Genomic DNA, 24093 nt, shown 5'->3' with positions numbered 1-24093 from the left:
CCAGTCACTTCCTACCATGTCTCGCCGCAGAAGCACATAGCCCAGTGTCCACATAAGTCATCATTACAAGCGGATTCCCCCAAAAGGAAAAGTCATACAGAATTTGACAGACAGGCTCTACACCAAGTCCAAGTCCACATGAACCAACAACTGAGGCAAGCAAAGGAACAAGGCTGGGAAAAGGTATGTCTAGGCAGTCTCTGCTACCACTGCTGAGACTCACACTTCAGCTTATCCACTCTCTGTAACAGACCTTCACTGGTTATGGACCTGGTCCATGGTCACCAAAACACATCCAGGTTGCAACAAGTTAAGTAAGCTCCATTTGTGTCTCTACATATGGAATGCACTGGCAAGTCAATCTGAGAACAGAAGCAGGGTGTCAGCAGTCTCTCCGTCTCCCGATAATGACATTTTTCTTGTGTATTCATACTGGATTATACAGAGACCACCTCAAGGAAGTGCTGACTCCCTAGCTCTTGGCAGAAGCACCTACGCATTGGCTGCTTGTCTAAGGAAAGCGGTCACTTTACAAACCCTTTGTTCATGAAAGCAAGCATCACAATTCTGACTTAAGACATGCTTCAAGAACTGTCAGTGGCAGCAGTTCACGCCTGCACCTCTCGCACCCAAGGCATCCCCCAGAGACTGACCCCTGCCCTGTGGTGCAGGCCTGGGTTGGGGAGTAGACATGAGTGAGACCTATGGAGGTGGGTGTGGCCTACATGTACATGTGTAAGAGTGTGGTAGGGCAAGGCTGCAATGCAGAGGGTCCATCCTGGATGGCCCCTGGAGGAGACTGAGTTCAGGGTCTGCAGTCCCAAGGCTAAGATAGCACACTCTTCGCCAGTTGGTGCCTGGCCCAGTCCTCTCCTGACCTCACTCTCACCCCAGGAGGCACATGGCAGGCACCACTGGGTCCCTGGTCCCTGCTACAGCAGCAGCTCCTCTTTGTGCTGCACTAACACAGGGTTCCACTCTGGAGCCCTTGTTCCTTAGGGAGCTGCAGGAACACAAGCAGGCAAGGGAAGTAGGCATGAGGGTGGAACATGACAACATGCCTCCGGGAAGTTTATAGGTATTAACTTTGATACATATCACTCATGTAGCATGCTACAACAATTATAACACAATTTGAAAACTTTTAAAATACCATTCTTAGGAGCAAGAGAGATAGCTCAGTGGTTAAGAGCACTGTCTGCTCTTGCAGAGAACCTGGGTTCAGTTCCCAGCACCCACACGGCAGCTAACAACCATCTGTAACTACAGTTCCAGGGGAATCCGATGCCTTCTTCTGACCTCCGAGGCCATTACACAAACGTGGTGTTACTTACATACATACAAGCAAAACACTAATACACATAAATAAAAAATATTTTTGGTCTTTTTGAGACACAGTCTCCCTGTAGCCCTAGCTGGCCTGAAACTCCATCTGCTTCTGCCTCCCAAGAGCTGGGACTAAAAGCATGTGCCACTATGCCCAGCTCACATAAAAAGGTTTTTAAAGAACATCCTTACACAAAAGCAAAAAAGACAATAATCAAATTTAAGCAAGTAGTGTGCCATCAATTCTTAGAGGTAGGGAAGGGCCATGCGTGGTGGCGCATGCCCGTAGTCCCAGCACTTGGGAGGCAGAGGCAGGTGGATCTCTTGAGGCCAGCCTGATCTACATAGTGTGTTCCAGACCAGCTGGGGCTACAGGGAGACCCTGTTTCAAAAAGACCAAAAAAAAAAAAAAAAAAATAGATGTAGGAAAGGGAGGGTCAGTGAGACAGCTCAGCAGGTATGGTGGTTTGAATGAGAATGTCCCCCATAGGCTCCAAGTATTTGGACATTTTGTCCCTAGTTGGTGGCGCTGTTCAGGGAGGTCTTAAAGGTGTAGCTATGCTGGAGGAGGCACGTCACTGGGAGCAGGCTTAGGGAATTCTTAAGACTTGCCGGATTCCAGTCTCTCTTGTTTCCTGTGCCTACTTGAAGATGTGAGAGCTTAGTTTCTGCTCCTCCTCCAGCCACCTCTGCTGCCACGCCTCCCCGCCATGGTGGACTCTTGCCCCTTTGGAACCATTAGCTCAAATAAACTCTTCTTTCTATAAATTTCTTTGGTCAGCGTTTCTATCACAGCAACAGAAAAGTAATACAGCAGATAAAGGCACTTCACCGAGCCCAAGGACCTGTGTCTAATTCCTAGGAGCCATGTGGTGAAGAGAACCAATTCCCACAAGCTGTCCTGACCTCCACACACATCATGCCAAGTGCACACCTACACACATGAATGCACACAAACACAAAGAATCATTATTTTTAAAAAAGTAAAGAATGAACACATCGCATACCTTTCTGATGTCTCTCTTGGCGACTAGGCCCCATCCTTTGCCATCTGTCTTGATGATCTTTGTCTCAGGGTACTGGCGTTTGGTGAAACACTGGTTCTGGCAGTACTCACCTGCAGGACACACCTGCGGGTGGCACTCAAACATCAGCATCCTGTTCAAGCACTCTGAATCAGAACCACAGGGGTTCTCATCTGTAGGCTTGCAGTTACACTTTGGGATTTCAGAAATGTCAGCTGTGTAGATCTGGACTTTCCCATAAGGTTTGTTCACCTGCAGGGAAAAAGTAAGCTGTCTTGGCACCACTTAATACACAGAGTGCCCCTTGATTCCCTCACAGACTCACCATGGCACCTCCACACAGGCTCCTGGTCTAACCTTCAGGGGTCCAGCTGGGACACACTCAGTCCAACAATCATCACTTTAACCCAGCAGGAACTCTAGAAGGCAGGTCAGGGCAATCCTAAGCTGGGAGCTTTGCAAGGTGAGATTGGGTATGGGGGGTGTTAAGACAGGACTTTATGTATTCTAGACTGGCCTCAAACTTACAATGTAGCCAAGGATGACTTCCTGCCTCTATCTCCCATGCTGAGATTACAGGTGTGCCCCATTACAACAGTTTATGTGGTAGTAGGGATCACAGCCAGGATTTTGTACATTCTAGAGTCTAGAATATACAAAGCACTCTACTAACTGAACTACATCCTCTGCCTCCTCTCCTCCATATTTTTTATCATAGTGTTTATCTTCCTCACTTAGGACTGGGTGCTGACATTACCCAAGCTATTGTAAGATCAAGAGAGAAAACATTGGCAATTTCTTTGTACAACATGGTTATCTAGTAAATGTGGCAAGAAAGCTGTACTCAGCAGTCACACAATCCATTCACCCAACCCTCCCTCTACCATGGGCCATATGGGCAGTGAGCAGGAAGGTACAGCTCTGCCCATAACAATTAGCTTATTATTAATGAAAGCACACCCACGGTAAGAAAAGCAGAGAGGTAAAAAGAAACTAAGGCAGAAACGGATGCTTTGGGGAAGATGCAGTGAGGCCCTTTTCACTGTTACCATGTGACAAGCTACATAACACTAGAGAATCATCTGGAAACATTTTCTAAGAATGAGTAGTTCCATGCTCTCGGACTCTGTAATTTTGTCTCAGAATCCATCCTAAGAAAATATTAAATACAGATGAATAATGAGAATATTTTTCTTTATATGAAAGATATTGATTATAGCCCAGATGTCAGAGACAAAGACAGAGCATTTGACCTGGCCACAAGGTAGTGCCGCCCGCCCCCCTCCCCCATGCTCAGAGGACCTAAGCAGAGACTCCAGCTCACTGAAAGCAGGCAGCTCTAAAGAAGGGCAGAAACTCCCACGAACCACCGCTAGCTGCATCTCCTCTTACATTGAAGATGCGTGTGTGCACACAGCTTCCTGCCAGGACCTAGGAGCTTGCTGAAGTAAACAGCAACATAATCTGGGTCACCAGCTGTCCTTCCCTGACCACACAGCCTTGGGGGAGGAGGGGGGGGCGGAGATTCCAGACTCAGCCAACTGAGCCATGCTATAACTAAGGACTGAGTTTGTCTTAATGGCCGTGTGGTCCATGGCTAATCTCTTAGCCCTTCTGAAACCAGGCAGCCTAAACAGAACTGGCATTCTCTAGATATTAGGGTAAACCTCACAGCATGAGGAAAAGTGAAACCCAGAGACTCCTGGTTCTGCACGCAGACATCTTAATGTAAAAAGCACACTTCACCAGTAGACTGACACTTGCTATTTGTCTATGATGATACCTTGTGTGACCAACCACACTGGGTCCACAGAGATGGCTTCTGAAAGATTAACCTCTCATTTTGTTTTGTCTTTTTAGACAGGGTCTCCCTGTAGCCCCAGATGTCCTGAAACTCACTATGTAAGCCAGGCTGGCCTTGAACTCCCAGAGATCTGCCTGCCTCCCGAGTGCTGGAACTAAAGGCGTGGCCACCACACCTGGCTCAAAACTGACCCCTTATCAGCTACAGTCAGGACATGAAAAATCAGTAGTCTAGGGCTCGAGAGATTGCTCAGCGGTTAGAGCACTGACTGCTCTTGCAGAGGACCTCAATTTGACTCCCAGCACCCACATGGTAGCTATGAACCATCCTTAACTCCAGTTCCAGGGGAAGCCAAAGCCCTCTTACGACCTCCGCGGCACTGCACGACACGGGTGCACTCCCATACATGCAGGCAATACACAAACACATAAAATAAAAATAATAAAGTATTAAAAAATAAAAAAATCAGTAGTCTAAGAGCCACTCCCAAACTATTTTGTGTAGAAGCCAGACACACATGCACATGAATGCACACACAGCCCAGACACACACACATATGAACGCACACACAGCCCAGATACACACGCACATAAACGCACACACAGCCCAGACACACACGCACATGAACGCACACACAGCCCAGACACACCACACGTGAGTGCACACACAGCCCAGACACACACGCACGTGAACGCACACACAGCCCAGACACGCCCAGCACCTTGATGTGCTTGTACGGTGGAGGTTTGCGCTCACTCTCCTGTGTTTCTCGGGCTTCCCGCTGAAGTTTGATTTCACGAAAACGAGCTTCGGCTTCTTGCAATGCTAAAACATCAATAGAATATTTAAAAAAAAAAAAACTTAGTAAATAAACACATCTACCTTTTAAGTTGTGTATTCATTGCTAAGTACTGTTGTTGGCTTCCATGAAGCTAAAGACTACAAACACTTTAAAGAGTCAGGTGCCTGACTCCCAGTGACTAAACACTGGGGGCTGCTTTGTGTCAGCTCAGCAGAAAGCGCCAGGTGAGCTTCTTTCAGACACTATCCATCCTCTACTGAGCTCTAAGGACAAAGCAACAGTGTCGGTGCTTGGGGCACATTGTACTAAGAAAAAAAGTAAACTGTATTCCTTTCAGAAAAAAGAGGGGGGTGTTCTGAGAAGAAACACCAGCTCAGGTCAGAGCAGAAGCAACATTAACACCCAAAGCATATGGTCCAGGCCTGGCTAGGTGCTAGCCAGATCTGGCAGCTGCTGGTAAGTTATTAGTGGTCCTGACTGAACAGGAAGCCAGCACCCAGAGTCAGGAGGCTTGAGTCCCACTCTCACCAGCTAGATGCCATACCAAACTCACAAGGCTGCCACTCACTGTCGGGATCTACCCTGTCTAATGATTTTCAAGAACCTTTTGATATGTAACCATTTGTACTCAGATCAAAGATAAGAGGACAGGCTGCTGCTGCTTGGCACTCACTCACTAAGCTCTCAGCAGCAAGGAGCCAACAGCTCTCAAGGATCCACCAGCAGTGACGCAGCTCTGGCTCTCCCTCCAGGGAACCTTGGGTGCATGCTGAGCTTTCCCTACTCCCCTCACTAACTCTCCCTGGGAAAGGGCAGGCCTTCATCTCTTTGCTGAGTCATCAGCTGGCTTCAGCACCCTAGTCCATGCTGCCTCCTAGCCTGGCTGTGCAATCAGACAAAGCACCCCTGTCAACCTGCCCACCTTGACAATCTGAGGTGCCCAAGGCTCAGTATGTCTGCTGAAGGGAAGTAGCTACTGAGAGCTGGACATTTTCCTCAGAGCTGCCTCCTACAAAAAGGCCAGCTATGGGAAACGTCTGTGATTAGTTCTAAAGATAAGGTCTTCAAAATAGTTTTACTTCATTTTAATAAAATTACAAGTTAATATTACATAAGCTTTCGGGGTTTTTTTTTTGTTTGTTTTTTGTTTTTTGGTCTTTTTGAGACAGGGTCTCCTTGTAGCCCCAGCTGTCCTGGAACTCACTATGTAGACCAGGCTGGCCTCGAACTCACAAAGAAAGGTGTGCGCCACCACGCCCGACCTAAGTTATTAAACAGTATGCATCAATAAATAAGTCTACAAACTTACTTTTTTCTAGTTTAAAAGTACAGATAGATTGTTTAGTCCAATAATTTCTAAAAAGGTCAAATTTCAAAAGAGCACAGACAAGGACTAACAAAGCATTGGAGAGCATCGTCTATGCTCCACTGGGAAATCTCCATACCATTCTTGAAGACTCTTCCGATCCCTCTGACCCCCTGGTAGCGGCTGCCCCGGTCCCCCTCCATGTACGGGAATACTCGTGCCTGATGCGTCCAGTAATAATCTTTAGACCCAAAGAAAAATACAGGGAATTCTCCAATCTCGTGCTTCATTTTCTGAATATTTGGGGGAACATTTTTGGGATGGCAAACTTCTGCCGGCCACCATCTATTATGAATATTAAAAACAGGATTCACAGATTCTTCAGAGAGAGCAACAAAAATGTCAATACTTAGTATTGTAAAGTAAAACAACACATTTGAGTAAAGATAACAGCGTGGGACTCTACTTCTCATACCTATAGTTCCCGAGTTTGACCCAAATGATGTCTTGGAAGTGTAGCTTCTTCCCAGCCCGGCAGTCATTACAGAACCAGCTGCCATCAGGCATCTCGATGTTTAGGCAGTCAGGATGGAAGGCTGCAGGGCAGGCCTCGCAGCACAGAAGGCTTCCCCCTGTAAGGGAAGACACCCAGCTGAGCTTGTCTCACGGGTCAGCCCAGGCCCTCTCTCTCAGGCTGTAGTGTGACATACACCTGGCCTGAAGCATGAATATGACATGGCAATTCATCAGCACAACATGATCAAAGTAAAGTAATTCTCTCCAAGTTTGTATGATTCACTTAGTTTGAACAAAATATGCGAAACGCATAATCCCAAGTGTGAGAGCAAGGAAGCGTGACAACCATCAAGCAGCAAGGCTTCAATGGGCTGCAGGGGACTGACTGCCAGGCATCAGCTGATCCGTGTGCAGAGCAGAACACACAGCAGACAAGCACCTGCCTCACCTTTGGAGCACACGAAGCACCAGCTCACGTTGACGTGGGTGTGGTGCCGCTTCCCCTTCCGAGCAGTGAAGTGGCCCGTGCAGATTATGCTATTTGAAGCGATCACCGAGCATCCTGCTGCCAGACAGGCATCCCCTCCATGATAGGCAACAGGGCAGCGGACACACCGCATCATTTTACCTAAAGGGAATAAACATACCCTGAAGACCTCAGATACTGCGGACTCCCACAACCAAAATCGCTAAGGCTCAGAAAGTTGGAAGGTTAGTGATGGAATAGCCTGGAGGTGTTTAATGGCACTACCTTCCATCAAGACAAAGCTGGTTCAAACAATGTTTGAGGACAACAGACGCTGTCTAAAATGCCATACTTTCACAAATTTATTTTTACATGTATGTATATACACCACGTGTACGATGCCCACAAAAGCCAGAAGAAGGTGGCAGATCCCCTGGAATTGAAGTTACAGGCAGTTGTAAGCCGCCATTGGGTGCTTGGAACCGAACTCCAGTCCTCTGCAAGAGCAGCAGCAAATGCTCTTAGTCACTGAAGTGCCTCCCCACCCTAAAATGCCGTATTCTTTTTTAAAAAATATTTTATTATTTTTATTTTGTGTGTGTAAGTGCATTGCCTGCAGGTATGTAACTGCACCCACATAGTGCAAAGCCCATGGAGGTCAGAAGAGAGTGCTGGATTTGGAGTTTGGGGCAGTTGTCACCCACCATATGAGTGCTGGGAATCAAAACTGGGTCCTCTAAGGCAGGGCCAACCAGTATACTTTCTCAACCTGGGTGCTGTTGCCATTTGGGTATGTGAGAGCCTCTCCTGTGCACTTTCCATGCTTAGCAATATCACTGGCTAGATGCCAATGGCACACTCTCCCTCCCTAGATATTGCCCATGCAGCACTGGTAGAGAGGCCCTGTTACAAGGACACAGCAACTCCCCTTCCCAACCCCATACAGCTATCCTTATCTAGCACATATATAGTCTAATTTTAAAATGTTTCTCAGCTGAGGATGAAGCTTAGTGGTAAAGCATTAGTGTCGTATGTGCGAGTCCCTGGGTTCCACCCTGGCACTACAGGAAGTTTCCCTTCTATATGAAAGGCCTTTAAAATCAGAGCAAATAGAATCCACTGGGATGATTCAGATGGTAGTCTTTTTTTAAAAAAAACCAAGACTCTGAAGGTGCTGTTCCAGAGAGAAAGAAGGGATGAGGGGCAGGTCTTATGTCTCAAATAAAAAGCTCATTATGTGGTGAGTCAGCAGAAAAGCAAGAGTTACTGGAGACATTCAGAGTTCCTGACTTTCAGTGACAAACCTAACTGGCATCAATGGGCCCACCCGGAAGCACCTACTCAAGGGAAGCCACACCGCAGCAGTAACGGTGCATCTTCTCTGTACCTTTTGATGGCCGTGGGTTTGAAGGGTTTGAAGCATGGCAGCTCACACAGCTGTGGAGAGGGCAGCGAAAGCCTCGGCTCTCAAAAACAGTGAGAGGGTATTTTTTTACACAAGCTTCATGGTAAAATTTTCCACACTGAGTTACCACACAGCGCTTCACCTCCATCTTGCTCTCTTTACACACGAAGCATGAGTGAATCCCTAACAAGTGGTTAAAGAAATGGGTGGAGAGAAAGGTGCAGAGAACAAGGATTAAAATGCAGTTCTGAGCGACCAGAACAGGACTAACTTTTCTGGAGCAGCCTGTGCTGTTCAAGCTTGCAGCCCGATTTCTAACATTGCTGACATGCCTGAGCCTTCTTCAGAAAATTCCAACCATCTGAGCTTCCTGCCATCTAAGCTCTGGCGTCACCTGAAATACAGGCAAGTCTTGTCGTGCAGCCTAGGAACTCTAACTGAGGAGAAACTGAAAGGAAGAGAGTCCACTGCAGAAAAGCTGCCTTCTTCCTGGGCCACTTACCAACTGCGGCAAAGACTCACTACAGCTGCAGAAAAACTGGCACCTGAGGTGACTACTGCTGCTGGGCTGCCTGGGCAGCTTGATCCTAATGTGTCTGGACAAGAATCAGGGGATTTCTTGAGCCCCATCAGTAGGCAGCAGGGGCCACTGATGCCAGTCTTCTTCCCACTGTGATCCTTGGTGTGATGAAACCTGCACTACTGAAATGGTGGCACAACAAAAGCATTGGCCCTTCAGGGTGAGTTCTTCCTGACAGACACCTAGTCTGTAACTGTGTAACACCAGTGCACTACAACTGACCAGTAGTCAGGCAAGACTAAAAGTACAATGCCCCACAGCAGCCACCTGCAGAGCAAGGCTCAGGCTAGTCCGCAGGATGTGTGTAGGAGAGCTCACAGTCTTCTATCTCCTCACTGTACCAGTCACTGTATCCTAAACCACTTTCCCAGTGACACTGTCATTCAAATAGTAAAGCCTACAGCCTGGTGGAAGAACCCCTACAGAACAGACACTCCTAGAGCCAGCATGTTGGACTTGTTCCCTAATGCCTCGTACACAACTTAGGAAACACACAAGGAAATGACAAGCAGCAGAGCCCTCCCCACCCCCAAGCTTCTGAAGCTGGAACTTGCCTGAGGCACACTCTGTGCAGGTGAATCTCCCTTCTGGTCTTCGTGAAAGTCCAAGGCAGGCAAGATGGAATGCTCCACAGCAGGGGCCTTCACACAGCAAGAGGCTGCCTGTCTTCTCACAGAGCTGTGGGAAACAGAGGGCAGCATGAACGCGCACCTAGCCAGTGCCCTTTGGGCAGCTTTCTGACCACGGAAGCCTGAGTCTGTCCTGCAGGCAAATGAACATAACCACCTACAGGATCAGAGTACAGCCAGGTGAGTTACAGAAAGAGGTCAGCCCCTCAGCACTGGCTAAGGAACAACAGGCTAAAACTCTAAAGGGTATACCCAGGATGCTTCAGATCAGAGCTCAAAGTCAAAACCGGGGTACTTTCCCCTCCACCAGAAATCAGCTAGTCTTCCGTACATGACAGCAATGAGGCTGACGGCCAGACATTTTTCAAGTATAGACCAATCAAATTCCCACATGGACAATGGCTCTGACTGCGCCTCACCATGGAGCAGGGAATGAGGCGCAGAAAGTTAGCCTTTCCAAGATCAGCACTAAGCCAGCACCTAGCAAGCAGCACAATGACCAAGGCCCTAATACGAGGCACTGCCACTGCAGGAGGAGAGGCCCATTGATACCATCTTGGCCCATTTGGTGTATGAGTGGCAGGGAAAGCACGTCACCCTAACGTCTCACCTCCTCCAGCACATGCACAGACACTACTTCCAACCGACTAGATATGCTCTTGTGCTGTATGAATACATACATCTCATCTGAGGAGTGACACTGACTCAGGCAACGTAATTCCAGGGCTCTGCTGGTGGTCTAACCATTCCAAAAAGGCATCAGTGAGTGGTAATAGGGCAAGGGGGGGAGGGGTCTGGAGGAAGACAGGATGCTGGAAACTTCATGAGAAGCCTTCACCCACACATCAGACCCTGCCTGCCCCTCACCTGACACACGTATTCCTTTTTGGCAGCCACTCCTCGTTCAGACTTTTTAGATGAGATGGAAGCTTCAGTCTGTGTTTCATCTGCACTTTCATACGGGGACTCTGAAGGTTCATCTCCTGGGCTGTCTGAGACCTGGAGATGAAGGAGGTGGACGACAGTTCACTAGCCACAGAAAACAGCGGGTGACCACGCCCTTTGGACAAGTCCTGTTTCCTGCCCCATCTCCCAGTGATGTGCTGTGAATCACACTGTCACTGGCTTGGTGGATATACACTTGTAATAGAGCTGTGTACAAAACTCAGAAGTGGACCTTACTCTACTCAATATTTAACAGACATATGTACATAAGACATATCCCTTTAAATGAAGTAGCTTATGAAAATCCAATTATCTCTGCTAAATAAACTAAGATGGGCTCTAGAATCTAGACTCTTGTTTTTTCTTACCCAATTCGTGCAGGTCCAAAGACCACATGAATTTTTTTTTAAAAGACCAAAGTGAAGTCCCACACAAGGCCTCACACAGTAGCCGTCCATGCTGAGGAGAGCATGTTGCTTCTCTGGAGCTGAATCAAGGGTCAGGAGAGTCATCCAGACTTGCATTGCAGACTGACTGTACTACCTCTCCTACAGCTCACTAGTCCCAGCTATCCATTCTGCTTCACAGAAAGGCAAGGAACAATCTCCTGTCTTGTTAACACTGGAATCTATGGAAACGGCTTAGAAGGAATGCAGAAATGTGGGCAGAGGAAACCACTGGCAAGCTGTGTTCTACTGCTCAGATTAGGACCCTTACTGCATTGAGCCTCTTGCCCTCACTTGACAAGCACTAGCAATAAACGTTTAAGTGGGTAAAATAGAAAATCTTTTTGTCCATCAAATTCAAGTGTTTAAATTTTTTGGTTTTTATCTGTTAGGTTTTTTTCGGTGTCAAAAAAATGAATTTTGGAGATAGAACAGAGCAAATATTAACCGCATTTCCTGTACAGTTCAATAATTACAATTAATTATAGGCTGTTTGCCAGAGAATACAGTGAAATACTGAAATTGGGCCACATTTAAAAAAACAAACAAAAACTAGGGAATCTAGCCTACAGGTTCTGCAGACTTACTGATGAGCTTTTTCCAGATTTATCTCATTGAAATTATTTGGAGTAGTGGTAGAAAAAATAAACAGGCATCTTGCTGATTTGAACTCAAAGTAGGCTGGCTTTCCAAGGGCTCCTGTGGCTGTGAGAGGGCACTGGAGCAGGGACACTGTTCTAGTCTCTCTAGACAGAAAAGGCTAACAAAAAGTCTAAAAAAAAGCCGGGCATGGTGGTGCACACCTTTGGTCCCAGCACTTGGGAGGCAGAGGTGGCAGATCTCTGTGAGTTCGAGGCCAACCTGGTCTCCACAGGAAATCCAGGCCAGATAGGGCTACAGGGAGACCCTGTCTCAAAAAGGCAAAAAAAATTAAAAAAAAAAAAAAAAAACGGCTTGTCATGATGGTAGGTACACACCTTTAATCCCAGCACTCAGGATGCAGAGGCAGGCTGTGAGCTCAAGGCCAGCCTGGTCTACACAGTGAGTTCCAGGCCAGCTGGGACTATAGGGAGACCCTATCTCAAAACAAAAACAAAAACAACAAAAAAAGGCCTTTTAAGCTCAATTTTCTCACCTTTTCCAGGAATAGCATGAAGAAGACTAGATTAGAGCAGTGTCATATCACAAGGTCTGTCACCAGGAGGCTGACTAGCTGGAACTGCAGGGCCCATTCCCCGTCCCTCACCCAATTAGCTCACCTCCCACTTTTCTTAACATCAACATCCAGAAAGAGGCAACTTGAAATGCTCTGAGTTCAAACTCCAAATTTAACATGTCCATCAGATATGGGGGGTCATGGGTGAGGGTCTCAGCATTTCTGAGGTGAGACTGGAGTGGGTACTAGGGAAGTCCAGGGCCTCAGGAATCAGTGGCCACACAGCTTGACCTGTCTCAGAAAGTAGCTCCCCAGCCACCCAAGGCTGGCCCATCTGACTGATGAGGGAACTGAGACCCAAAGAAAGGGCCTTCAACACAGCATCCATGGAAGAGAGCCCGCTCTCCATCCACCAACCCAACTCTTCCCTTGGTGTCGCTGAAACAAAACTTAAAAGCTATAAAAGAAAAAGGAGTGGAGAGAAGGACAGAAAACACAAACCAGTCCTGGGTCAGAAGAAGGAACAGCACCTTTTATTTAAGATTTACAGAAAGTTAGCACGTTTCCACTCGGAGATATTTCCTAAATTAACAAAGTCTGTTTTGAGGAAATAAACACTGAATACATATTTTGAATGAAAATATAAATGTTAATGACACACATAAGGCTCGTTTCCTGATTGGGTCTGAGATCCACATACAGAATATAGACCTTACAATATCACAGTCCATGACAGATTGTAGAAGGTCCCATCTTCACCCACCACACCCCCTCCGACAAATGGAAGGACCCCTAGCCAGTCAGGAGGGTCCCTCAGCTCTCTGCTCAGAAAACCACCGGCAAGAAGAGCCAAGTGTGCGCCTCACTCCAGCTGCTGGCTCCACCTCCACGCGTACCAGGTGACAGCTTACTTGGAGATGCCATTTGTGGAAGTGATAAATTACCTGTATGGTCCCAACACAGTCCCAGATCTCAGTCTACAACATCTATGATCTATTCCATAGCCAACAGGATGTGTTTGGAAAAGGAAAAATGCAGTGACTGATGGAACACAGACTGTCAACTTTCCTGGGGATTCCTGTGTCCACCAAGGCCATGCTTGTGGCACTGATTTCCAGGCAGCTTAGTTCCTGACTTTCCAAAGTTTTCTTGAATGTGAAAATACTTTCTCCACTCTCTACTCAGTATGTGATAGTACCAAGTTGCCTACCTGCCTTAGACATACATTCCTTCAGAGACAGGAAATGCAGTCTTCTTCACCTATTACAGGGACTTTCAAGATGGCATGACCAAACATCAGGTGACCTGGTAGACATCTTCCAACCCACTGCCAGGAGCTATGCGACCATCAGGAAGACTCAAAGAGTGCAGCTGGGGTTTACCCCACTGTGGCCACAAAGCAACCCCCTTCCCTTTCAAGGGCTGATACACATTGAGTTTTTAATTTTTTGACAAAACAAATCCCTTCACAAGTTGAATACTACTACATCATTTTGAAATACAATTACAGACCTTGAACAATAAATATTTCTATAAACCAACATTGTTTTCAGGTTGAAGTTATGCTTTCATAAAGGAAGAGGCGTAGAAGTACGTTCACAGACTGTTTTAGATTTACAAATGATAATCCTGTGCTCAACAGATATAATGAGTCTAAAATTAAAAGACTAATCTCAAGCAGGTCTTCCAAGTTAACATCACAGTGAAGTATTAGAGTGGAATTAAAGTTGACCATTATCTAAAATCCTAGAATTCAAAATAATTTTTATTGTTATACAGACTAGAACTTTCTTAGCTGCTCCTAATTTAAAGCCAGCTATAGTTACCAAGAACATGAAAAACCTCTAGTCCAGAGTGTCATTGTGCTTCCCATTCATCTAGTCTATGCCAGCATCTAGTAGTCACACAGCCTGAGGAGAGGACAACAAAGACCAGGGGGAGCCATGGCCAGGGCTGGCCACATGGCTACTGCTTCCATGAGGGCTTGCCCTCGACCTTGTCAAAAGTAAAGTGAGTCTCAAAATGTCCTAGCTGTGTCCTCAGTGGCAGCCATTCCCTGGGAGTGGGCAGTGGAGGGGTCTGGTCCAGCCAGCTGCAGCAACAGGCCACATCTCATCACCTGTAGGCCTTGAAAACAGGGCTGACAGTCTGCCTGTTTTCTTTGCCCATGTAGCTGAACAATGCCCTTGCACCCTAGCTAGGACCCCAGGTCACCCCAGTCATTTCTTAAAAACAATATATCCCAGAAGACATGTTCAAAATACTGTTAAGAGTTGTACACACACACACACACACACACACACACACACAAAAAAAAAAAGCCCAACAACCACATAGGTTAGAAAAAAATTATGGGGATGTAGTACACAGGAATCTGACAAGATGAGACATGTCAGGCTGTGAAAAGGACACAGTTGCTAGTTAAGATATCCCAGAGAGCATGCCTCTCACCCTTCCTGTACAGGAAAAAAAGGCAAGCACTACTTTTCTGTCTGCGAAGGACAGTCCACTTTCTAACAATGTCAGGAAAATGAGTGAAAAATCCTCATGTTCCAGATAAAACAATAAAAGCAGTACCTAAAAGGACCAAAGTAAACTTCAGTCATCAGAAGTCCTAAAATATCCAGGAAATCAATATAGTCCTTAAAATAAAAACAAAACCCAAAAAGCTTTAGAGGTCAGTAAGACACAATAAAGCTTTGAGAGCATGTTAGGAAAGCCCTTCTGATTTTCTTCAGCAAAAGACAGTAATTTAGATTAATCATCTGAAGGATAAACACCAGTCGTTGGTGATGACTTTTTCCAAAAACTGATGTAATGGAATTACTGACTTTAAAATAAGATGCTGCATGTTTCACATTGAGTGCAAAAGGCCCTTGCCTGGTCCCCTCACAGAAGTCCATATGAATAATAGGATCTAATGTGGCTCAGCAACCTATGTGTTGGGATGTGAGACACAAGGTACCTTAGAATCTGACAGAGAAAGGAAGCAAACTTACTAAGTCTTAACGACCTTACTGTTGACCTGCCACTAGACAGGCATTTCCCGAAGGGGGTGACAGCCTCACAGAGCATCGAGCCCAAATAAAGCAAACTGAGACCAACAAACTCATTCAGGGTCCTGGTTCTGCCCAAGTGGGCCAAGCGAACCAGGGGCTTACATGGAATACAAACCAGTGCTGGAGGATGGACAGAGCACATTTCAGTTCTGGTCCCCACTCCAGGCTCTGCAAGACCTTTCTCAGAAGCCCTGTTTAATCATTTAAACTTTACACACATATGGACATCAATTTTGAGGAATGAGATGCTTATTTTATTTTCCGTCTGTGTATGGCATTTCTGTGACAGTCCGTGGATGGGTACCATTTACCTATACATAGGCTCCAGATACCAACCTTGGGGCAAGTTCATTGAAGTTACAGGCCTGTCATTGCCAAGTTAGGTTTCCCTGTTTTTTTCTTGCTTTTCTTTTGATGTGTTCTACCATTAATGAAAAGGCCCTGTTGTTGTCTGGCTTCCAACCCCAGAGAACCCCATTTTAAGTTTTCCTGTGCTTCTGCATGAACTATCTCAACAATAATCCCAGAACCAGATACACCTTGGCTGAGGGACCTCAGAAGACCAATCTAAGAAGCCCTCCATCCCATGCTAGAAGCAGGCTGCCCTGCTTCAGAGACAGTAGGGTAGAAAAGATGCCCTCATGCATCAAGCAGGGACCTCTTTGCCTTAGGTCCTATGAAACTTTACTTCCTTCTCGTGCTTAGATTTCTGTTGGTTTTCAGGAACATCCTCTTACACTGGAGTTATTTTCAGTTGGGATACACAGATGCAAATAGATATGAGTATGAAAGAGAGTCTTGAGCTACAACTTATACCTAAAGGCATCATGACCAAAGGACAACATTAACTTTTCATCAATTCTGAGGAAAAACCACCAGGGAGGCAGAAGTCCATCTGGAGCAGAGGGGCTGATTCAGGAGCGCCTGAAGGACCTGGCTGCTGGGCACCAGGCCTCCATCCAGCATGTGCACTCCCTGAGGTGCTGCTCTGTGCAACAGAGGACTCGCACTGTTAGAACAGCTACAGTCCAAACTTCTGTACATTCAGGCAAGTCTTCACCTCTTTTGAATGAAAGTTTTATACAACAAAGCTACCTCCCCTTGCCAGGCAAACATGGTACACAAACAATGGTTTGAAGGAAGTCAAATGGGATCAAATGGTAAAAATTCTCTGTATAGCAGGAGCAAAACTTAATCTCAACAATGGCCAGTTTAAATGTCCTAGGGCTAGAGAGGTAGCATTACTATTTTGACATCTTTAGGAAATGAAGGAATTCCATATTAAATTTGCAGCATAATAAATGTCATATAATTTTTGTACTCTTAGTAGACAAACTATTGCTTCTTGCTAAGCTCTTTTAAACAAATGTCTCTCTTCTACTCACCTCCTGGAGGAGGCCAAGAGCTGATTCTTGAGGGAACTCAGCTTATCCACTATAAGACTACTGCTGGCCTCTGGAGCAGGAAGATTCTACATGTGGACCATCACTCTCACTGCAAAATGTTGAGGACACGGGCTCTGCTCCCAGATGGGCAGTGTCTTCCCAGGTAAGAACATGCCATAATCAGCCCTATCTTGCTCCCTCACATCCTCCGTACTCAGCTGGTGCTAACTCTGCACCATGCTATGACCACCATCACTAGTTCTGAAGCCCTCAAGTTCTGTACCACAGAGCAGCTGTCCTCTGGCTGACGCCCACTGCATCTGCACATGCTGCTTCCTAGATACCATCTACAAGTCATCATACTCTAATTTCTAATGAAATCCCTTCATTTCTGCCCAAAGCCTTTCAAGCTAGGGTCTTTACTTTGAGAAATTGCTTTTTGAACCAGGGCCATTTCTACTCCATCATTTCTTCACATATTTTTTGATTTAGTGATTATTTTTTTTAATTTTAGAATTTTAAATTTACCTGAGATCTTTCGTGTCCTTAAGAATACAAATATCTTTTGTTGAAGTAGCTCACTTGAGAGAATGTTAGACTGAAGAACAGTACAACTTAAGACTGTTCACACCAGGCATCCTATGAGGTCGTATCTCTCATTATATTTAAGCAGAGCCAGCTGAGTGACATACCAGCCTACAACCTCACAGTCTCATACCCTAAGGTGTCACACAAACAAAGCTAGGGTTCTGCCACTCCTGGGTTTATTTTATCCCCACATGCATAGTGCAGTCAAGAGGATCACTTTTCATGCCAAAGCAAAATTTATACTTTTGGATAAAAATGGAATGATGGTGATTTCATTATTTTTATTGTTATAACCATTACTGTCACAACAGTGAACCACTGAGTCCTTGTAAGGTGCTTGGCACCCTACATGTTACATGCGTTACATTACTTAATGGTTTGGAACAAAAAGTATTACTCAGACTCTTTCATCACAGGTCGAACACTGATGATGAATCTGTTGGGAATGGCCTGGGCACCGCTTTCATACCCTGTGCACAGCACAAGCTCTATTTCTTGAGCTGAGGGCAAGTGGAGCCTTTCCTCCCATGCAAACATGCGGGCATCTGGGTATGCCCCCAGCTGGACACCCAATACCACAACACTTAAACATAATGCTTATGCTCTACAAAAGCAACTGATGATGTGGTTGGTGTAAATAACCTGACTATGACATCATCTAGATGTCAGTCATTGGATCAAGAGTTGAATGGTTTGTGATGAAACTGTAAATGTTTTTTTTTCACTCCTAAAAATTTACTGTGTCTAGTGTAAAACTGTTGAGTAAAAAAGGACAGAATCAAAACTCTTCCTGCCTTTCATGTTGGAAATTGGTTTACTATCTACAGTACTGAATACGTTTCATTGGCAATGAGAAGAGCTAACGAAGGACCCCTAACGTGTCCTGTCTGCTCTTCATTTCTCATGGAACAGAAGCTGACATTTTTCCATAAAAATTTAGGAAGTTATGAATCGGAGGAAAAAAGTGAGCTCTACAGGACCACCCGTCAACATGGTGCTAGTGTCACAGCTCTGGGACAGCCTCATTGAAGGGCCTCCTCCTCAACTTGAAATCTAGATTGATCATTGGAATATGAATGTGTTTCTATTATGAGATGAATGTGATTGATTAAATGGCCTTGATTAGGTATCTTACCTTGGTCTTAAAATTTGTTATCTGTTTTCTTCATTGTATGTGTTTATTAATACCAGTAAAAACAGATTATCACACATCTTCCATAAAATGATTGTGATAGAAATGTCACTTAGTGTATACGATGATGCACCACCTGCAGCAGACATCTTGGGGTATTACATCATTCTAAGTGCAGTACAGGGCGGCTGAGTTCAAGTCCAACTTGACTGATGTGGGCTCCCATAAAAGCTGTTACCAGTGAAGGCGAAAAAAATAAGAATTTGCTCTACTAAGGGAACAAAAAATGAAGTTACAAAACACTTAAATCACATCAATTCCTTCACAGGCCTTTGTCATGCAAGTGTGTAATTTTAATCTAATCTCTTCATTTGGGGTGATGTAATATCATGTAATTAGTAATTATTCCAATATAAATTTATCATACATATTTTTCAAGAATTTAAACGACAACATGACCTAAAATGTCTTCCAATACCAACCCTATAAAAGTCTCTTTTTTTCAATCAAGTGTGGTGAAGGGAAGGAGATAAAACATGCAGAAGGTAAGTAAGAGTCCCAAATGAGGAGCCAGTCGGATCTTCGAACAGTAATTTTCACATCAGAGCCAGACCCAGCAGTCTCCACATCTTTTCATAACACGAACACTTTGCTCATGTGACAGTACTGTACACCTGGAAACACTCACTGTGCTCCAGTAATGCTGATGCAAACTAGACAAGTCTACTTTGCAACACCTGTAGTGTTTTAATTAACAGTGTAATTCTACAAAATGAACTATAAAGGAAGATTCATATAAACTAAATGAAAGTAGTTAAAAGAAGGCCTAGAAATTAAAGTGACTTTACATAAAGAACATAATGCACACTGTAGGATCTATGTGTTACCTTCAAAAATGTTAAGAAGGGATGTAAATTTAATGCATTTCTTGCATAATATAAATGGCCTTAATCATCTATCAACCTCTGATGTTCCAAAGAATTAAAGAGCAATGAAGTCTTATTATAAAAATCTTCATCTAAGTCTTTCTGAGTTCACACCTCTGAGCCAGAGACCACACTCAGTTGCTGTTTGTTTCTCTGCCCCACCCTTGGCATGTTAGCCTCCAATACACAATGCTGATGAACAGGAACAACAGACACAAGTTCAGTAGCTCAATATTTTTCTGACCATAATATATGTAAAATATCAGCCAGATAAATGAACCAAAATATGATTCAAGAAAAAATTATTTTAAAATGTTATAAGACTGAGTATAATGCAGTGATAGGCACATGTCTGGCATCAACAAAAGCCCCAGGTTCCAACCCCAGCACTGAAAAAAAAATAAATGAAAATGCCACCTTAAATGCACGAATGAAAGGGCTTCCAGACCAGAAACCTTTCATTTTTGATGCTGTTATCAGGAGTTGTTTTCTGGAATGCTAACCTGAATGTGGTTAAGAAAAGGTGAAAGGAAGGACCTTGTGTAAAACTGGCCTTCTTGTGTCTCAGAACCTAAGATGCCCAGAAAAGCTAAGTGTATACAAATGGAAGAAATGTCTAGTTTTCTACACATATCAACTACAAGCAAATTGAATCCCTTGAGTGTGAGCACTTAAGACCATGACTACACTGGTCTGTCACTGAGATCCCACTGGAGAACTGTCTAGATTGACACCAACACTTCAGGTTCAGAGCAGTGAGCTACAGAGCTCTCAGGGGTACCCCAGTGACTGCCCAGTTCTCTGACTCTCATGCAAGGGAAGGCTTAGCCATCCCCTAATAGAAAGAAACTGCAGAGGCACAACCAACACTACTAGGAACGGTAGCAGAGGGCAGGCTAGGAGTGCTGCCTTTGACCTACCAGGAGGAAGAGGTCTATCTACTTCCCATCTCACTCCCCTGACCCAAGAAGGCCAAGGCTACCTCCTCACAAACACTGTGACAATAACGAAAATCTAGAGTCTTCAACAAGAAAAAACAGATTTACAGGGATAAAAATAACAAGAAATTAAAACTGGAGAAAGTAAGCTCCAAGATGGCAGTCACTAAAAATCAAGAACCCAAAACTACCTCTGTATAGAACAAAACGAGCCATCATTCCTGCATTTCTGGCTGTTCCTTGATCTGTTTCTAGCACTAGCAGACTTTAGATGCAGAGAGGTCATCTTCACGCCTGCTATGGTGGTGGCACACAAGCCTGGTACAAGAAGGCCTATTATTCTACCATGTATTCTGCAAGTCCAGAAACACAGGAAACATAGTACATTGACAATTCTAACTTGCATCCCCTCATACCTGAGACATGCCAGAACTCAAAGGACCGGAGATACACAGCGCATGAGGACCAAGCCTTTGGCGTCCCCACAAGCTTGTGAGCCCCTTCACCCACCCAGTGTGGGTGCACAGTGGCCAATGTCAGTTTGGCCAGCGTAGATGTCCTGGTATAGCCAGTATGACTTCCTTTCATGTGAGAAAACACAGTGTGAAACTTACAGAATAGACCATTGTAGAACAGATTGCAACAGTTACCCTGCATCAAGACAAAGTATATATACGTACACTTACACAGTCACTGTGTGTATGTATGTGTTTACATTCAAAGTGCTCAGACTAGAATAGTGTATTTTTTTTCCTCCATTTTGGGAATTTTAGACAGTTAAGAAAGCCTAAAACTCACCTATGCCTATGGAGAACCACCAAAATTATGCTAAGCAGGATTTCCACTCACACTGCAACTTGAATAACTAATGGCCTTCAGAAGAATGCCACAGAATCACTATTATCATTGTTTTACCTCGTTCTCAGTTAAGGATGCAGAAGGAGATGAACTTTTGCTAAACCCAAGAGCTGATGATGCTGCAGCAGAAGCCCGGTTTCGTTTCTTCAGGGGTTTGCAAGCATCAGACAGGTTTTTCGTTGCTGTAAAATAAGTTTATTTTACAAAGTTTAAAATCTTAAACCTCCCACCTCCTTAATGCTTTAAAGAATCTCTCAAACAAGGAAAGTCCTAAAGATGAATCTTCTAGTTTCCTTTATTGTACACTAGGGGTTTACTTTTTATCATGGAAAAATCTGATTGTAAGCAAAAGGAAATAAAACTATATAATGAATCTCACATCCCCATCACCTGGTTTCCAAAATCAACAAGCCAGGGAGGGCCAATGCAACTCCATTCACACCTAGATCCATGACCCTGTAGAATTCTCTGACACAAATTCCAGACGTGCAATTTCATCTACAAAAGACCTAGGGCTTATTTCTAAAACAAAGTTTTGATATAACAATACCACTCACACACTTGAAAATATCATTTTATAAAAGTTCAAATTCCCAATTATCCACAAATGTTTGGTTAAAAAAATAGCTGTTGTTTGCCAGGTGTGGTGGCACACACCTTTAATCCCACCGCTCAGGAGGCAGAGGCAGGTGCATCTCGGTTGAGATCTAGGCTAGCCTGGTCTATATAACGAATTCCAGGCCAGATGGGACTCCAGGAGACCCTGTCTCAAATAAATAAAACAAAAACAAAAAGCTGATTTTTAAAAGCCTGAACAGTATCTCACACAACACAAAGAAAACAGTCTTCCCAATCACCTCTCTTTACCCCTCACCCCTACCCATTTGTTCTCCTTCTAAGAGGTGGTAAGTTATCAGACAGATCGCAATAAAATAATTCATTTTTCTTTGCTATTGTCTAGCTAGGCTATTGGTTTCCTTATCATACAAGATAGAAACAATTACCCATGACTTTTAACTACTAAATAAACTATAAGGATTCTAAAGAGTGATAGAATTTATGGTAACAGCTGGTGCCATCAAGCAAGAAACCTGAGTATTTTTGGTTTAGATCTTTTTCTCTAATAAAATTTCAATTTGCAAACAAAAGTGAAAATCAGAAGAATAATAACTTCAATGACTGGATCCTTACAACTTACACGTTCAATCAGCTTATTTTTCAGTTAAGACCGTCTTTCCTCCTCGTTTGTGGTACAAGCTTCACTGCTGGTTCTTCTGAGGCTTCCCTGGACCCCTCCTTCTCAGCCCTGCTCTCATTTACCCTTGTCCCTCTACCTGCCCACACTGGAGGCTCGGTAAGAGCAGAACCAGGCCGCCCTGCTCACCCGCCCAGGCACCCAGAGGAGCCAGGAAGGAAGGAGCCTGACCACATTACCTGCCTGGCTCTTGAGCGAGGAGGCCGCCTCTATGGCCTTGTAAGAGCTTGTTCTGGCCGTTTTGTCGGTGATTGTCTCTCTCTGTTATTTAAACAAAAGGGGGGGGGCAGAAAAGAGAAAACAAGGAAAAAAAATTCTCCTAATGTGAATAAACACAGGTTGCTGAAAATTTACACAACACAAAGTTCTTCCTTTGGAAAAGTGTTCTTCAGATACAAGTGGACTCCTGTTGCTTAATGTTTTTCCATACTCTCAACTGATTCTTTTCTCACTGTCAGAAGGTAGAGTAAGCAGGGCTGTGACAAGACCTGCTACAGTTCTGGTAAGGCACCTCGTTACTCCATTTGCTGCCTAAACTTCCGACTGAATCCAGAGCCGAGTGAAAATAAAGAAGACCCAGCTTTCTATTTGAGAATCCCAACTGAACTGGTCAGCCTTGCCATGTCAGCGCAGCATTAGTAGTGTGATTCACTGCACTGGAGACTTCCCATTTTGAGATGAACTCAATCATTTACCTCATAAAGATCATCAATAAAACACCCTTCACAACTAAAAACAGAAGGAAAAAGAAAAGGTTTCAAAATGAGTCAGTGGCATAGGCCTGTAATTTCATTTACTTGGCAGGCTGAGGCAGGAGGATCACACGTTCAAGGCCTGCCTGAGCTACTGAGTTCAAGAACAACCTAGGCAACTTAGTGAGAGCCTATTTTGAAACAAAAAAGTAAGTCTGGAGAGACTGTACTTGCTGCTCTCCCAGGATATGAGTCCAGTTCCCAGCACCCACATGGCTATTCAACCATGCATAACTCCAGTTCCAAGGGATTTGATGCCCTCTTTCTGGCCAGCATGAGCAATAGGCATGCACCTGATATATATATATATATATATATACACATACATACATACAAACACCCATACACATAAAAGACAAATAAGTACTTTTATAGAAGTCTTTTTAAAAAATTAATTTGGGGGCTGGAGAGGTGGCTGAGTGACTAAGAACACTGGCTGCTCTTTCAGAGGTCCCAGGTTCAGTTACCAGCACCCACATGGTGGCGAACAAAAAAACAAACCAAACCAAGCCAGGGGGGTAACACAGGAGGTCACTGGGGGATAGTCACAAGGTCAATGTTTAGCTTTTGAAATACTCTTGGCACATCAAAAGTAATCAGTACATAATAGGGAATTGTATGCAAAATGACTTTGGTCAGATCAGAGGTGATACATATGCTTTTGATTTTTTTTTTTAATGTTTAGTTCATTAAAAAAAAAATTCTATCTAGTTATCTACTGTAAATTTTGATATTTCAAATGTCCTAGTCACAGATTTCTTAAAAAAGACGTTTGAGTTCCAGGACACCTGGGG

The 24093-nt window shown here is 44.5% G+C and overlaps 1 protein-coding gene across 3 annotated transcripts in view; it reads right to left on the bottom strand.

The window, feature by feature from the left end:
* Nsd2 (nuclear receptor binding SET domain protein 2) overlaps positions 1 to 24093 on the bottom strand; it is an 88962-nt gene that overhangs the window by 23604 nt on the left and 41265 nt on the right. For 2 of the 3 annotated variants that reach the window (XM_008841835.3, XM_029567700.1), the window contains 10 exons: positions 22727 to 22808; positions 21350 to 21474; positions 10727 to 10858; positions 9785 to 9908; positions 8633 to 8833; positions 7228 to 7407; positions 6739 to 6895; positions 6403 to 6608; positions 4877 to 4980; positions 2334 to 2603 (listed from right to left, as the gene is read on the bottom strand). In XM_008841835.3, coding sequence (XP_008840057.1) covers positions 2334 to 2603; positions 4877 to 4980; positions 6403 to 6608; positions 6739 to 6895; positions 7228 to 7407; positions 8633 to 8833; positions 9785 to 9908; positions 10727 to 10858; positions 21350 to 21474; positions 22727 to 22808 — 1581 coding nt within the window. Of the gene's footprint in view, positions 1 to 2333; positions 2604 to 4876; positions 4981 to 6402; positions 6609 to 6738; positions 6896 to 7227; positions 7408 to 8632; positions 8834 to 9784; positions 9909 to 10726; positions 10859 to 12917; positions 18802 to 21349; positions 21475 to 22726; positions 22809 to 24093 lie in introns of those variants that run through there. The other variant, XM_008841834.3, reaches the window with a different exon arrangement.

Source organism: Nannospalax galili, unplaced genomic scaffold (assembly GCF_000622305.1).
Source record: "Nannospalax galili isolate Female #2095 unplaced genomic scaffold, S.galili_v1.0 scaffold101, whole genome shotgun sequence".
Lineage (NCBI taxonomy): Eukaryota > Metazoa > Chordata > Mammalia > Rodentia > Spalacidae > Nannospalax > Nannospalax galili.
The sequence above is the reverse complement of the archived record's forward strand: the minus strand, read 5'-3'. Positions and strand labels throughout refer to the sequence as shown.